The sequence below is a fragment of the Myxocyprinus asiaticus genome, chromosome 50 (assembly GCF_019703515.2).
Source record: "Myxocyprinus asiaticus isolate MX2 ecotype Aquarium Trade chromosome 50, UBuf_Myxa_2, whole genome shotgun sequence".
Classification (NCBI taxonomy): domain Eukaryota; kingdom Metazoa; phylum Chordata; class Actinopteri; order Cypriniformes; family Catostomidae; genus Myxocyprinus; species Myxocyprinus asiaticus.
In genome coordinates, this window is record NC_059393.1 from 25,683,490 (window position 1) to 25,697,820 (window position 14,331).

The window sequence follows — 14,331 nt, forward strand, 5'->3', positions numbered from 1 at the left end:
ACTGGATTATGCAGCAAGACAATGATCCAAAGCATAGGAGTAAGTCCAACTCTGAATGGATCAAAAGAAGCTAAATTAAAGTTTTGGAGTGGCCTAGTCAAAGTCCTGACTTGAACCCGATGCTGTGACAGGACCTTAAACGGGCAGTTCATGCTCGAAAACCCTCCAGTGTGACTGAACTAAAGCAGTTCTGCAAAGAAGATTGGGCCAAAATCCCAGCACAGCGTTGTGAAAGACTGATCTCCAGTTATCGGAAGCGTTGGTTGCAGTTGTTGTTGCTAAAGGTAGCACAACCAGATATTAAGTTAAAGGGGGCAGTTAGTTTTTCACATGGGTGATATAGGTGTTGGATAACTTTTTTGCTTCTATATATATATATATATATATGAAAACTGTATTTTGTGTTTACTCAGGTTGCCTTTGTTTTATGTAATATCTCATTTTAGATGATTGTGGACTTTAGGAGGAACACCCCAACACTGACCCCTCTCACCATTCTAAACAGCACTGTGGCAGCAGTGGAGTCATTCAGGTTCCTGGGCACTACCATCTCACAGGACCTGAAGTGGGAGACCCACATTGACTCCATTGTGAAAAAGGCCCAGCAGAAGTTGTATTTCCTTCACCAGTTGAGGACATGTAACCTGCCACAGGTGCTGCTGATCCAGTTCTACTCAGCAGTCATTGAGTCTGTCCTCTGCACTTCAATAACTGTCTGGTTTAGTTCTGCTATGAAATCAGACATCAGAAGACTACAAAGGACAGTTCGGACTTCTGAGAGGATTACTGGTTGCCCCTTGCCCTCCCTTCAAGAACTATACACTTCCAGAGTGAGGAAAAAGGCTGGAAAAATCACTCTGGACTCCACTCACCCTGCCCACTACCTCTTTGAACTGTTGCCTTCTGGCCAACGCTTCAGAGCTCTGAGCACCAGAACTGTCAGGCACAGGAACAGTTTTTTTCCCTCAGTCTATCCATCTCATCAACAGTTAAAACTGCCCCATTGAGCAATAATTATGTGCAATACATAGTTTAGTCTTTCTTATATTTATTCAACACATCCAACCTCTTCTGTCATTACATTCCTCTGGGAAAAAAAACCACACACAAAAAAAAAAAAACATTTGCACTGTACATAACAGATTTGTATTGGATTGCACTACGTATGTGTATGTGTGTATGTTCATATGTGTATATTTTTTATTATTATCTATGTCTTGTTGCCGTTGTTGTATTGTTGTGCACTGGAAGCTCCTGTCACCAAGACAAATTCCTTGTATGTGTAAGCATACTTGGCAATAAAGCTCATTCTGATTTGAAGATCTAAAACAATTTAGCATGAAAAACACACAAAAATATAAGGAAGGGGGCAAATACTGTTTTGGGGCTTAAAGTAAAAAATGTCATGTGGTGTAACCTTCAGAAGACAGTAAAAAGACAATGTAAAAAAAAATAATAAAAAAATAAATAAAAAAAAATCTCATTAAAAGCTGAAATTCTAAAAAAAAAAAAAAAATGTTGGCATGAGAAGTGCAGAATAATATTTAATTCATTTTAAAATTAAATTCTTTAAAAAAAAATTAAGCAGCGAAACAACTGCGTTTATAATAAGATTAATATTTCAAAACACTTTAAAGTCATGTGTAATCATGAGAAAACTTCCTGATATTTTTGACTCGAATTCATGATATTTATTAAAAAAAAAATAATTTTATTACCTTGAAACATGTTAGAAAACTTTTTTATTGATTAAACTTTTTTTCACAAAAAAAAACAAACTACTTAAAAAGATTATATATGTGCACATCTTTCATTTTATTTGATAAAAAAATTATTTAAAAAAAACGCTATTGCACAAATCTACATGAATGTCCTTATGAAATGTCAGATATATAGTACAGTTAAAAACTAGCTGATATTTACCCCAAAGTGCAGAAAACCACATTAAGCACGATTAAATGTGTAATATTCGATACATTAACTCTGCAGTAAAAAATACATTAATAATCAGAAACTTCATTAAAAGCTCGTGAGAAAACTAAACCAATGATAAAAAGCACATCTGTATTTAGGAAGATGCTAAATATTCGTTTAGAGAGGTTTAAAGCGTGGAGTCTCGCTTTGGCTGATGATTAACAGTCGTTTACACACACGAAACTTTGACCCGGCGGTATTTACACACTAAACTCACTACAACAGTTGCTGGAAAGTGACCACAGATTATATTCTATTCAGCATCAGCTAACATTTAACTATGGCGGGTTAGTCCCAGTTCCAGGTGGGAGGGGCCAGTTCTCCTGCCCCTGATGCGTCTGTAGGAGTCGATAAAGTTGTTTGAGGTGCGTTACGATGTTGTCTTTGATGTCTGGAATCGAGATCTGCAGACGGACACTTCCACTGTCAAACGAACGCGTGCAGTCGCCTGAAAACATCTCGCTGATCATACGCGCGACCACTGGAATGACCTGCAAAACATGCGCACATGAACTTCATCAACACTAGGGGGCGGAAACACACAGGATTAAAAAACATATTGAAACATTTAATGCAACAGAATTGAATAGACTACGTGTGGCTTTAGACACATTTTGAAACACCCAGGTTTTTTGCAAATTATCCGATAGTAGGCTAGCTAAATATTGTTAGCTATTGCTTTCAAAACGGAAAAATAACAAATATAGCTCTGGCAAAAATTATTCTGCTGCTGCAAAGACAATATATCTGTTTGTAAACATATCTGTTTCCTGATGTAAACATCAAAACAACAAATATCAAGTGCATAGTTTAAGGCTAGCTTAGATGGCGCTAGGCTAAAAGTCTACTTTTAACAATTAATGGAGCCCCTAAACATGGTATGACTCAGCATTAGTGTACTCTGAACATTAAATGTGCACTTCTGATTGGCCCACTGTTTTTTTAAAACCGACACTGGTGCAATGCCCAACCAAAGATGAACTATTTTTAACTTGCCGTAAAAAAAAAACAAGATGCAATGCAATTGCCAAAGACATCCATTTACACCAACTGTCACAACATGCGTCATACTTGATGCACAAATACCAGTGTCATATCACAAGCCCAGGGTATGAATTACAGATATCTACGATTACATTTTTACTAGCCAATTCTTGATATTGGCAATGAAATTAGTACTAGTGAAAATTATAGTTTGATATTAGTAATTAGGTTTGCACTAGTAAAAACGTTAATTCTTACCAAAAACGGAACTTCAAAGAGTAAAAAACAATAACTGATATCTGTAACTGGATTGTCAATAGTAAAATTTCACAACTACCTGTCATGCATTTCGGTTCAAAACGCAATTGGTTGAAATTCCTATTTCACATATCAGCCATGTACTTTATTTTTACGAGTAAAACAGAACTTTATATTAAAAATTGCATTGTTACTAATACAAATTTCCATTAGCAAAAATGGAAATTTACGATATCTGTAAATGCATTTCAACATTTTAGAGTTTGCATTTCAGATATCTGGACATGGATTTCAGATATGAATAAATTAAAGATTAATTAAAGATATATTAAAAGGCTTTCTTATTAATTTCAATAAATCATATAAATTAGCATTGCCACTAGAGAAAACCAAATTTCAGATATCATAAATGTGCAATTTTACTAGTTGATGATATATGGACTACTAACTAGTAACAATGAAATTATTGATATATAACAAAATGATCAATTTTACTAGTTAGAAGTACATTGCTAGTTATACTAGTAAAAATGAATTATAGATATTTGTAATTGCATTTTGAACAGGAATGATTGACAGATCATTGTGAAATTCAACTAGTAAAAATGCAATTACAGATATCAAGTAATAAGGCTTTTTTACTCATTGAAATTCCATTTTTAATATCAAGAATGGTTATTTCCATGAGTAATTACGTTATTTTTTCATATTAAGAATTCAAATTTTTACTAGAGAATCCTAATTCTTAGCCGACAGGGCCGGTACTAGGATGCAATCTTTGGTGGGAAACTTGTTTGTTTTGGGGGGTCAGTCCAGGCATGGGCATGGGGGGGGTTCAAGACAAATCTACATGGTCAATGCACCCCCCCCCCCCCTTAGACCCAGCCATGATTACCGTTATCAAGATTTTGCATTTTCACTAGTACACATCTAAAATTAATTTCCTACCCGTGATGTCAAAAGTGCTTACGACAGGTGTCATGCGTGTAAATCTCACCTGTACCATGATGAGTTTTCTGTCTCTGGGTCTCCCGTCGGGCCACTCCTCCCCAAAACACAGATGAATGTCAAATTGAGGCAGTTCAGATGACTGACCGCGCTGATGAGCGATCACTCCTTCACACACATACACACACACATTAGTAGAGTGAATATTTAGAGTTATTTTATATTTAAATAAGAGTTAGTTAAGAATTTTAGTTTTTATATTCAATTTTTCCAATTTACTTTAGTTTTCATTAATTTTTACCCAATGAACCCCCCCAAACAATATACAGGTTTGGAACCACACGAGGCTGAGTAAATAATTACAGAACTTTCATATTTCTGTGATTTTAAAATAACCCAAAATATTTTCGTTCCATCATAGTTTGACACCCACCGCTCAGGAACGACTCCAGACAGAAGAGTTTGACCTTGCGTTGGCGTTCGATGAGGTTTGGCATGTTTGGATTGGGGGCGCAGGGACCGGACCAGTACACTTTACACTGGCACAGTCGTATGGCGTAGATATCGTGCCCGTTAACCTCTAGAATCAGACCGCGGTCCATCACGTCCAGCAAACGGCCCGTGAACAGACGTTGTTTTTCGTTGTTGATGTGTTCGGTGGAGGGGAATCGCACCTGCTCCAGACTGATGGGACCAAACAACTCCTCCTGATTGACCATCGGACCCAGATCACCGTAAAACAGCCGACAGCCCTGCGGGTTACTCACGATGGCCGGAGGACACACCTCTTTACCGCGGTAATAAAACTGCACCTCTAGATCCGTCACTGTTGAAAGAAACAGGATTTAATGGATATTTCGACTTTCATTATGTTAACCACAAAAACACTGAATTGTGTGTATTTGAATCACTTGTGTCATCAGTGTGTGTATGATGTCATACTGGGCAGAGAGCTGATCCACGTCTCTGGCGTTTCGAAGAAGGTGTTCATCGGCGTAATGGCCGTCTGCAGCTCCATGGGCGGAGCCTGCATCTCTACATCCAGCGGCTCTTTCTTAAGCCACATCTCCACGGGAGGCGGGCAACTGGGTGGCTGCATCGGCGAGACGGAACCAGGAGGAGTCCAAACCGGAGCCAGTGGAGAACTCATACCTACAGATATTAAAGAACGATTCCAGATTGAATTAATTGGAATTTTGCATTTTTTAGTTCATGCCTGTTAGCATTGCGATCATCCCCAACTTCCTGTTTAAATAGGAAATACTTAAAAACCGGACAGTTGTATTCGTCAAACCATTTCATGGGGTCTTAAAGCTTTATCGATAGAAGACTAATTTCCACTTACCCCTTAAACATTGAATACTATCAGCAGGCAAGGACTAAAAAAATGCTTAAAATGCATCTAAAATATGCAACTTTTACACTGTTTTGACAGTATAAACACTCATGTGTTAGCATGAAACTTGTCTGTGCAAAGTTTTATTGAATCTTTCACCTCATGTCATGACTACGTCAAAAAGTGAACCTGGTAACTTTCACCTGATATCCATGCTGGGACACCAGAAATTTATGTGATGTAACTATCAGTAAAACTCAGTTTAATGTGAATTCCACCCACAGGAATTACATCAGCTAACAATCAGATGTTCATCCACCAAGAAAAGTAGTTCCACCTCAAAATGACAATTTAGACACTTCACAGCTCTTTTTTTTTATTACAGAAAAATGTATATGTACTTTAATATAAGTACAAGCGTCACAATTTTTCTTTTAAACCCTCCAGTACACTTGCCCCATAGACTTCCATTATAAGTGCATTTCCTGTACGTTTATTGCTTAAATTTTAAAGATAAAAATTATCTGCTGTGCTAATCGACATTACCACAAATGCTGTCGTTAGGGAATATATACACTGATCAGCCACAACATTAAAACCACTGACAGGTGAAGTGAATAACATTTATTATCTCGTTACAATGGCACCTGTCGAGGGGTGGGATATATTAGGCAGCAAGTGAACAGTCAGTTCTTGAATTTCATGTGTTGGAAGCAGGAAAAATGGGCAAGCGTCTGGATCTGAGCGACTTTGACAAGGGCCAAATTGTGATGGCTAGACGACTGGATCAGAGCATCTCCAAATCGGCAGGTCTTGTGGGGTGTTCCAAGTATGCAGTGGTAAGTACCTACCAAAAGTGATCCAAGGAAAGACAACCGGTTATGGGCGCCCAAGGCTCATTGATGCACGTGGGGAGTGAAGGCTAGCCCGTCTGGTCCGATCCCATAGAAAAGCTACTGTAGCACAAACTGCTGAAAAACTTAACGCTGGCCATGATAGAAAGGTGTCAGAACACACACTGCATCACAGCTTGCTACGTATGGGGCGGCGTAGCTGCAGACCGGTCAGAGTGCCCATGCTGACCCCTGTCCACCACCGAAAGCACCTACAATGGGCATGCGAGCATCAGAACTGGTCATGGAACAACGTTTTCTTTTAGATCATGTGGACGGCCGGATGCGTGTGCGTCGTTTACCTGGGGAAGAGATGGCAGCAGGATGCCCTATGTGAAGAAGGCAGGCCGGTGGAGGAAGTGTGATGCTCTGGGCAATGTTCTGCTGGGAAACCTTGGGTCCTGGCATTCATGTGGATGTTACTTTGACACATGCCACCTACCTAAACGATTGTTGCAGACCACATACACCCCTTCATGGCAATGGTATTCCCTGATGGTAGGATTATGCATCCTTCCACACTGCAAAAACTGGTCTGAGGAACATGACAAAGAGTTCAAGGTGTTGACCTGGCCGCCAAATTCCCCAGACTGAGCATCTATGGGATGTGCTGGATCAACAGGTCCAATCCATGGAGGCCCCACCTCACAACTTACAGGACTTAAAGGATCTGCTGCTAAAGTATTGGTGCCAGATACAACAGGACACCTTCAGAGGTCTTGTGGGGTCCATGCCTAGATGGGTCAGAGCTGTTTTGGTGGCACGAGGGGGACCTACATGATATTAGGCAGGTGGTTTTAATGTTGTAGCTGATCAGGGTATAATAATTTATAAGAGTTCATAAAAATACAAGCTTCATATTTCTGCTTTTTAAAACCCTCTGGAACACTTGCCCCATAGACTTACATAGGAGTATTACGGTACAATTATTGCTTAAAGTTTATTAGTAAAAATAGTCATCTGTGTTAATCAACATTATACCACAAATGCAGTCAACAATGATTATATATAACAAATGTATAAGAGCTTTAACAAAAATAAAAGCTTTACATTTCTTCTTTTTATTCCTCCAGTACACTTGCCCCATTGACTGCCATTATAAATGTATTACTGTATTGCAATTTTTTAAAAATGCAATTACAGATATCAAGTAATAAGGCTTTTTTACTCATTGAAATTCCATTTTTAATATCAAGAATGGTTATTTCCATGAGTAATTACGTTATTTTTTAATATTAAGAATTCCAATTTTTACTAGAGAATCCTATGACAGGGCCGGTACTAGGATGCAATCTTTGGTGGGAAACGTGTATGTTTTGGGGGGTCAGTCCAGGCGTGGGCATCAGAAGTTTCTGGGGGGGGGGTTCACGACAAATCTATATGGTCAATGCAAAGTTTTTTCTGAGGGATGAGCTGATGTAGTTATCAGTGGTAAATAGGCATATCATAAAATATTGAAATATAAATTATTGATCGGCATGTTATTTTATCGATATTTTTTGAAGCATCGATAAACTATATTAACATTAGCCGATTGTTAAATTTGTGTGCTTTCCATATCACTCAGGCTTCTGTTTAATTCTATCTGGCGTAATAGTGTTGGGAGACCACAAGGGGGTGATATAACATTTACTGAAGCTGGTTGCACACAGGAAGCAGTCCAAACTAAGTTGTGGATCTACTCATCACCATACATACAAACGTTACGAAGGTTTTTTGCACTTCAAGAATGAACAAAGTGACATTGATGAGTTTGCAGGTTAGTGTATGAAATTGGTGCGCAAACTGAACTATTAGAAATGTTTGGGGGGTTTTTTCTCCCCAATTTGTCATGCCCAATTCCCAGTGTGCTCTAAATCCTCGTGGTGGCGGAGAACGAATCTCAGTTGCCTCCGCGTCTGAGACCGTCAAGCCGTACATCTTATCACGTGGCTTGTTGAGCGCGATACCGTGGAGACATAGCGCGTGTGGAGGCTTCACGCTATTCTCCGCGGCATCCATGCACAACTCGCCACGCGCCCCACCGAGAGCGAGAACCACATTATAGTGACCACGAGGAGGTTACCCCATGTGACTCTACCCTCCCTAGCAACCGGGCCAATTTGGTTGCTTAGGAAGCCTGGCTATTAGAAATGTTTTTTAAATTTCTCTATATGTAGCTTTGAAGCTGTCCAACCACAAAAAGACATACTTGTAACTCAAAATACATTGTGTGGGCTATATGAAAGATATATATACACAATATATCATCCAGTGATGGCTAGAGTAAATAATTTCTGTCCTTTGATAATGATTTGGGTCGAATTTAATGGAAAACTATGTGAGTAGAGCTCTGTGACGCTGCAGAGTTTTGAGCAGCTTCTGGAGTCGTAGCACCGGTGTGTGTACCTTTGCAGAAAAAAATTATTTCTAATTTTAGAATTTCTCATTTTGATACATTACCATGGGATGGGTATGGAGGAGGGGGCTCTGGGGTGTCGGGAACGTCATCTTCATCACCGTCAGTCTCATATGTCGGGACTGAACCTGAGAGAAAGAGCACAGTATATATACTGCATAAATTATAATAAAAAGTTCAGATGAAATCATGTGCTTGACAAGAAATCAGGAGTGTGTTCATCATGGTTTTGGATAAGTTAGTGCGTGTGTTACCTGGGTTACTGTGTGTTTGAGGAATATCACACACATTGTAGATCTTCAGTGGATTCATGGGCACTTCTTTAGTTCCATCGTAAATGAGGTTAAACTCTCGACTCTTGTTGAGCGCGCAGCGCAGTTGAGCTTTCCATTTAGCTGGATCTGGTTCGTCGACACCTTCCTGATATTTACCGGTTTCCACAGCCCATGCCTGACAAACACACACACATCTGTCTGAACTAGGGCTGGGCAAAATATTTAATTTTCATTATATGTTTGTAATCAATTTAAATGAAGCAATCCAATGAATATCACAATGATTCAATATGTTTGTTTTTTTTAAATTGGCCATTAAATTTCCTAAAGAGTGCACCATAATCAGAATCAGCTTTATTGCCAAGTATGCTTACACATACAAGGAATTTGACTTGGTGACAGGAGCTTCCAGTGTACAAACAATACAACAACAAGACAGAGATAATAAAAAATAGAATAAAGAATAAAAATAAGTGAATAGAATATTTATTTTTATGTAGAAATACACAATAAGACACAAAAATATACGTATATACAAATACAAATCTGTTATATACAGTGCAAGGGAATGTAATGGCAGAAGAGGTTGGATGTGTTGGATAAATATAAGAAAGACTAAACTGTGTATTGTACATAGTTATTGCTCAATGGGGCAGTTTTAACTGTTCATGAGATGGATAGACTGAGGGAAAAAACTGTTCCTGTGCCTGACGGTTCTGGTGCTCAGAGCTCTGAAGCGTCGGCCAGAAGGCAACAGTTCAAAAAGGTAGTGGGCAGGGTGAGTGGGGTCCAGAGTGATTTTACCAGCCTTTTTCCTCATTCTGGAAGTGTACAGTTCTTGAAGGGGGGGGGGGTGTGGGGGCAGGGGGCAACCAGTAATCCTCTCAGCAGTCCGAACTACCCTTTGTAGTCTTCTGATGTCTGATTTCAGAGCTGAACCAAACCAGACAGATATTGAAGTGCAGAGGACAGACTCAGTGACTGCGGAGTAGAACTGTATCAGCAGCGTCTGTGGCAGGTTGAACTTCTTCAACTGGTGAAGGAAGTACAACCTCTGCTGGGCCTTTTTCACAATGGAGTCAATGTGGGTCTCCCACTTCAGGTCCTGTGAGATGGTAGTGCCCAGGAACCTGAGTGACTCCACTGCTGACACAGTGCTTTTTAGAATGGTGAGAGGGGTCAGTGTTGGGGTGTTCCTCCTAAAGTCTACTATCATCTCCACCGTTCTGAGCGTGTTCAGCTCAAGGTTGTTTTGACTGCACCAGTGAACCAGCCGTTCAACCTCCTTTCTGTATGCAGACTCAATGTCATCACGGATGAGGCCGATGGCAGTGGTGTCGTCAGCAAACTTCAGGAGCTTGACAGAGGGGTCCTTGGCGATGCAGTCATTGGTGTAGAGGAAGAAGAGTAGTGGGGAGAGCACACATTCCTGGGGGGCACCAGTGCTGACTGTACAGGTGCTGGAAGTGAGTTTCCCCTGTCTCACAAGCTGCTACCTGTCTGTCAGAAAGCTGGTAATCCATTGACAGTTAGACAAGGGAACAGAGAGTTGGTGTAATTTAGTCTGGAGTATAGCTGGGATGATGGTGTTGAAAGCCAAACTGAAGTCCACAAAAAGGATTCTTGCATATGTCCCTGTTCTGTCCAGTTGTTGCAGGATATGATGCAATCCCATGTTGACTGCATAATCCACAGACCTGTTTGCTCGATAAGCAAATTGAAGGGGGTCCAGAAAGGGTCCAGTGATGTTCTTCAGGTGGGCCAACACCAGTCTCTCACCAAGCTCCACACTGAGGCGGCCATTCGTGGCACCATCATGTTCTTATCATTACACTAGTTTCACAGCGCTTTTTTGTCTCGCAACTCGTGAGCATGAGAGCATTATGACAGATGTGTTAATAGCATCTCAGTTTTAAACTTCAGTAGCAAAAACAGCACTTGAGTTCAGTTTGATTCATTTCCATTGATTCATTCATTCAATGTTTCATTGGTGTCATCGCTCAAAAATACTCACGAAGTCTCTGTGGAGTTTTTCATGCAATACAATGTTTTAGTACAATATATGTAGGTAAATATGGCTGTTTATTACTATTTGAATGTAATAAAACATTCATGGGGGCAATGCCCCCTCTAGCCCCACCTCAGACCCGGACTTGAAAACATTTATTTATCCTCTTTTTCTCCCCAATTTGGAATGCCCAATTCCCACTACTTAATAGGTCCTCGTGGTGGCGCGGTTACTTCAATCTGGGTGGCGGAGGACAAGTCTCAGTTGCCTCTGCTTCTGAGACCGTCAATCCGCGCATCTTATCACATGACTCATTGTGCATGACACCACGGAGACTCACAGCATGTGGAGGCTCATGCTACTCTCCACGATCCACGCACAACTTACCACACGCCCCATTGAGAGCGAGAACCACTTAATCATGACCACGAGAAGGTTACCCCATGTGACTCTACCCTCCCTAGCAACCGGGCCAATTTGGTTGCCTAGGAGACCTGGCTGGAGTCACTCAGCATGCCCTGGACTTGAACTCGTGACTCCAGGGGTGGTAGTCAGCATCAATACTCGCTGAGATATTTCAAAATATTTCTTACATTAAACATTTTGAATCTAATTGGCTACAATGGCTTATTGGTTGAAAAAATAAAACAATTTTAGTCAATTTAGGTCAAATACAGACATATTGAGATCGATATCGAACACTGTCATAAAAATCATTTTCTCGCCCAGCTTTAGTTTGAATCCTGCAGTATTTTAGGTCTGCACTCATCACTCACTTTAAAGATGGTGTTCTCCTCCTCCTGCTGTGGAGTGTGACGCGTCGCGTGTTTCCATGGAATCTGGAAGCGTTTGGCGTCACGGTCTAGCCACACGAGACCTGGAAACGTCCCGTTATCCACCTGTGCGATGAGCCATGGTTTCAGGCGGACACGACGCGGGTGAGAAGACATGATGCCACTTCTGTAGAGGGGTAAAAACACACATGACTTCATCAAACTTCATCAAAATGGCTCACAGAGGCTGGGGGGGGTATTTTTCTTTATATGTGCAAGGTAGGGGTATGTATAGTCATTGAATTAAATTATAATAATGTTAACTGTAATCAATACATTATTTGAAATTACAAAAGCACAAAATAGAAGCTTTTTCACAAGTGGACTCCACTGTAGGGGTCTGGGTATCTCAGCGAGTATTGCCGCTGACTATCAACCCTGGAGTCGTGAGTTTGAATCCAGGGTGTGCTGAGTGGTCTCCTAAGCAACCAAATTGGCCCGGTTGCTAGGGAGGGTAGAGTCACATGGGGTAACCTCCTCGTGGTCGTGATTAGTGGTTCTCACTCTCAATGGGGCGTGTGGTAAGTTGTGCGTGGATCGTGGAGAGTAACATGAGTCTCCACATGCTGTGAGTCTCTGCTGTGTCATGCACAACGAGTCACGTGATAAGATGCGCGGATTGACGTGAGTCACCGCGCCACCACCAGGACCTGCTAAGTAGTGGGAATTGGGCATTCCAAATTGGGAGAAAAGGGGATAATAAATAAATAAATTAATAAAAAAGTGACTCCACTGTAAACACTGATTAAAAAGTCCCATAAAAATGTTTATTGTTATTATTAAACTGCTGTTCAATTCGTCAGATCTGAACAGATTCATTTCAACAATCTGATTAAAAACACAAAAACAAACATAACAAGTGCCGAATAAATCTAACACAGAGACTTTAAGTGGCATTATTTAATGAAAACTAAGCGACATTTGGGTTGAACATGCGAGTAAACAAACATATAAATGAATAAATGATAATAAGAATAAGAACTGAAGCACGAAAACCTCAAAAGTCAGCAAATAAGTTGATTTGAGCGCTTTGGAATACAACATAAATATTATTTATAAAGTTATATATGACTGAATATTAATGAGTCTCACCTGCAGATTTCAGGAAGCGCTCGCGCTTCTCACCTGGAAAAACAAACACGAATCCTGAGGCCTTCAGCAGCTGAATTATCAACAAATATGTTTAGATGTCAGAAATATGTGTTTAAATTAAGGCTCCATCGTATGTTCAGCAAATGCACCAGCAATGTATCTCTGTAAAGTGTGTTTCGTGTTTGTTTGAATCACTACACGAGTCTCACACTCTGTCGAAACTCAGGTAAAGCGTGACGTCACGAGCCTCAGTGAGTCACACCTGTGTACATACGCCCGGGAATCCCCATATAAAGTCATTGTTCTTAATACATAAAGCTAATTAAAATTACTGTACTCATCTTAAAAATGTTTTGCCTGTTTTTATTTGTTATAAATACTCTTACAAAACTGTACCGTGACTGGTAATAGTATAGCATTATAATATACCACCTGCAAAACAAAAATAATCCTATAATGTACCATTGCACAACCATGGTACTCTTGAAAGTAACTTAAAGTAATATGCAAATACCACTGAATTTCAGTACTATGTACATATCAAAGTACCATGGTACCACCGGTGCTCTATGTAAGACATGCCATCCTCATTTACCACATGGTACTCCAAGATGCTTCATGGAACATCATGGCATTGTCGCGGTCCCATGTTTTACAAAAGTCAAGTTTATTGTCATTCCAGCCACATTCAGATAGCCCACATATGTCTCCGAGATGTCTGTTTTAGATCTTTTGATCTGGAAAGCATCACAATCTAATAAACATCTGCTAAACATCTTAAAAAGATCAGATTTATAAACATTCCCAATCATAAACGTCTCAAAGACATCTGTTGAATGTCTAATAGACGTATTGCAGATGAGCAAACAACATAAAATAGACGTCTTCCAGATCTAAACACACATCTAACAGACGTCTGGGAGATGTACGTGTGCTATCAGGGTATAAAGGTGTACAATGGAACAAAATGTTGTTTCATCAAGTTGAACTTACAGGCATTGTACACACACATTGAGAACATTGCAATTTCAAGAAATAACAGTAAAAACATGGCATTACCATGATATCATGTCCAAACACACAAACAAAAACATGGTATTCCTATTTAGTAAAAGATGTTTTTTGGCTCATATATGAAGCATTTTTAAGTAAAAATGTGAGTTTTGTGTCTTTTAGTTCACATAAATACGTTTTAAAATGTGCATTCTCTTCTGGAAAAAACAGACCAAAAATATTGATGACTCATCTAGTCTGCAGGGGCGTCTGTCCATGTTTTTGTCCAATCAAAATGCTCTCTGGATTGAGAATGTCCCTCCCCCTCATAGTAAATAT

General features: G+C 39.9%; 1 protein-coding gene across 7 annotated transcripts; it reads right to left on the reverse strand.

Moving 5' to 3' along the window:
- Window positions 1-1,041: 1,041 nt before the first annotated feature.
- LOC127439137 (interferon regulatory factor 6-like) lies at window positions 1,042-13,215 on the reverse strand. 7 transcript variants are annotated; one of them, XM_051695239.1, is made up of 9 exons: window positions 13,000-13,215; window positions 12,184-12,557; window positions 11,851-12,034; window positions 9,046-9,241; window positions 8,836-8,919; window positions 5,107-5,316; window positions 4,598-4,990; window positions 4,214-4,332; window positions 1,042-2,465 (listed from the first exon to the last, which is right to left on the reverse strand). In XM_051695239.1, the coding sequence occupies exons 3-9, from the start codon at window positions 12,022-12,024 to the stop codon at window positions 2,253-2,255; spliced, it is 1,389 nt and encodes a 462-aa protein (XP_051551199.1). In that variant the 5' UTR covers window positions 12,025-12,034; window positions 12,184-12,557; window positions 13,000-13,215; the 3' UTR covers window positions 1,042-2,252. The 7 variants fall into 7 exon arrangements, with proteins under 7 accessions (XP_051551199.1, XP_051551200.1, XP_051551198.1 ...); XM_051695240.1 differs by having other exon boundaries at window positions 12,412-12,560; XM_051695238.1 differs by having other exon boundaries at window positions 12,226-12,560.
- Window positions 13,216-14,331: the final 1,116 nt, after the last annotated feature.

Bases quoted from the DNA above. Each gene is read 5' to 3' on its own strand.
- LOC127439137 (XM_051695234.1), bottom strand. From the start codon at position 12,066: ATGAAGTCATGTGTGTTTTTACCCCTCTACAGAAGTGGCATCATGTCT. The intron at 8,920-9,045 runs GTAACACACGCA...TCTTTCTCTCAG, and splicing joins TCAAACACACAGTAACCCAG to GTTCAGTCCCGACATATGAG. The intron at 4,333-4,597 runs GTGGGTGTCAAA...ATGTGTGTGAAG, and splicing joins TCTGGAGTCGTTCCTGAGCG to GAGTGATCGCTCATCAGCGC.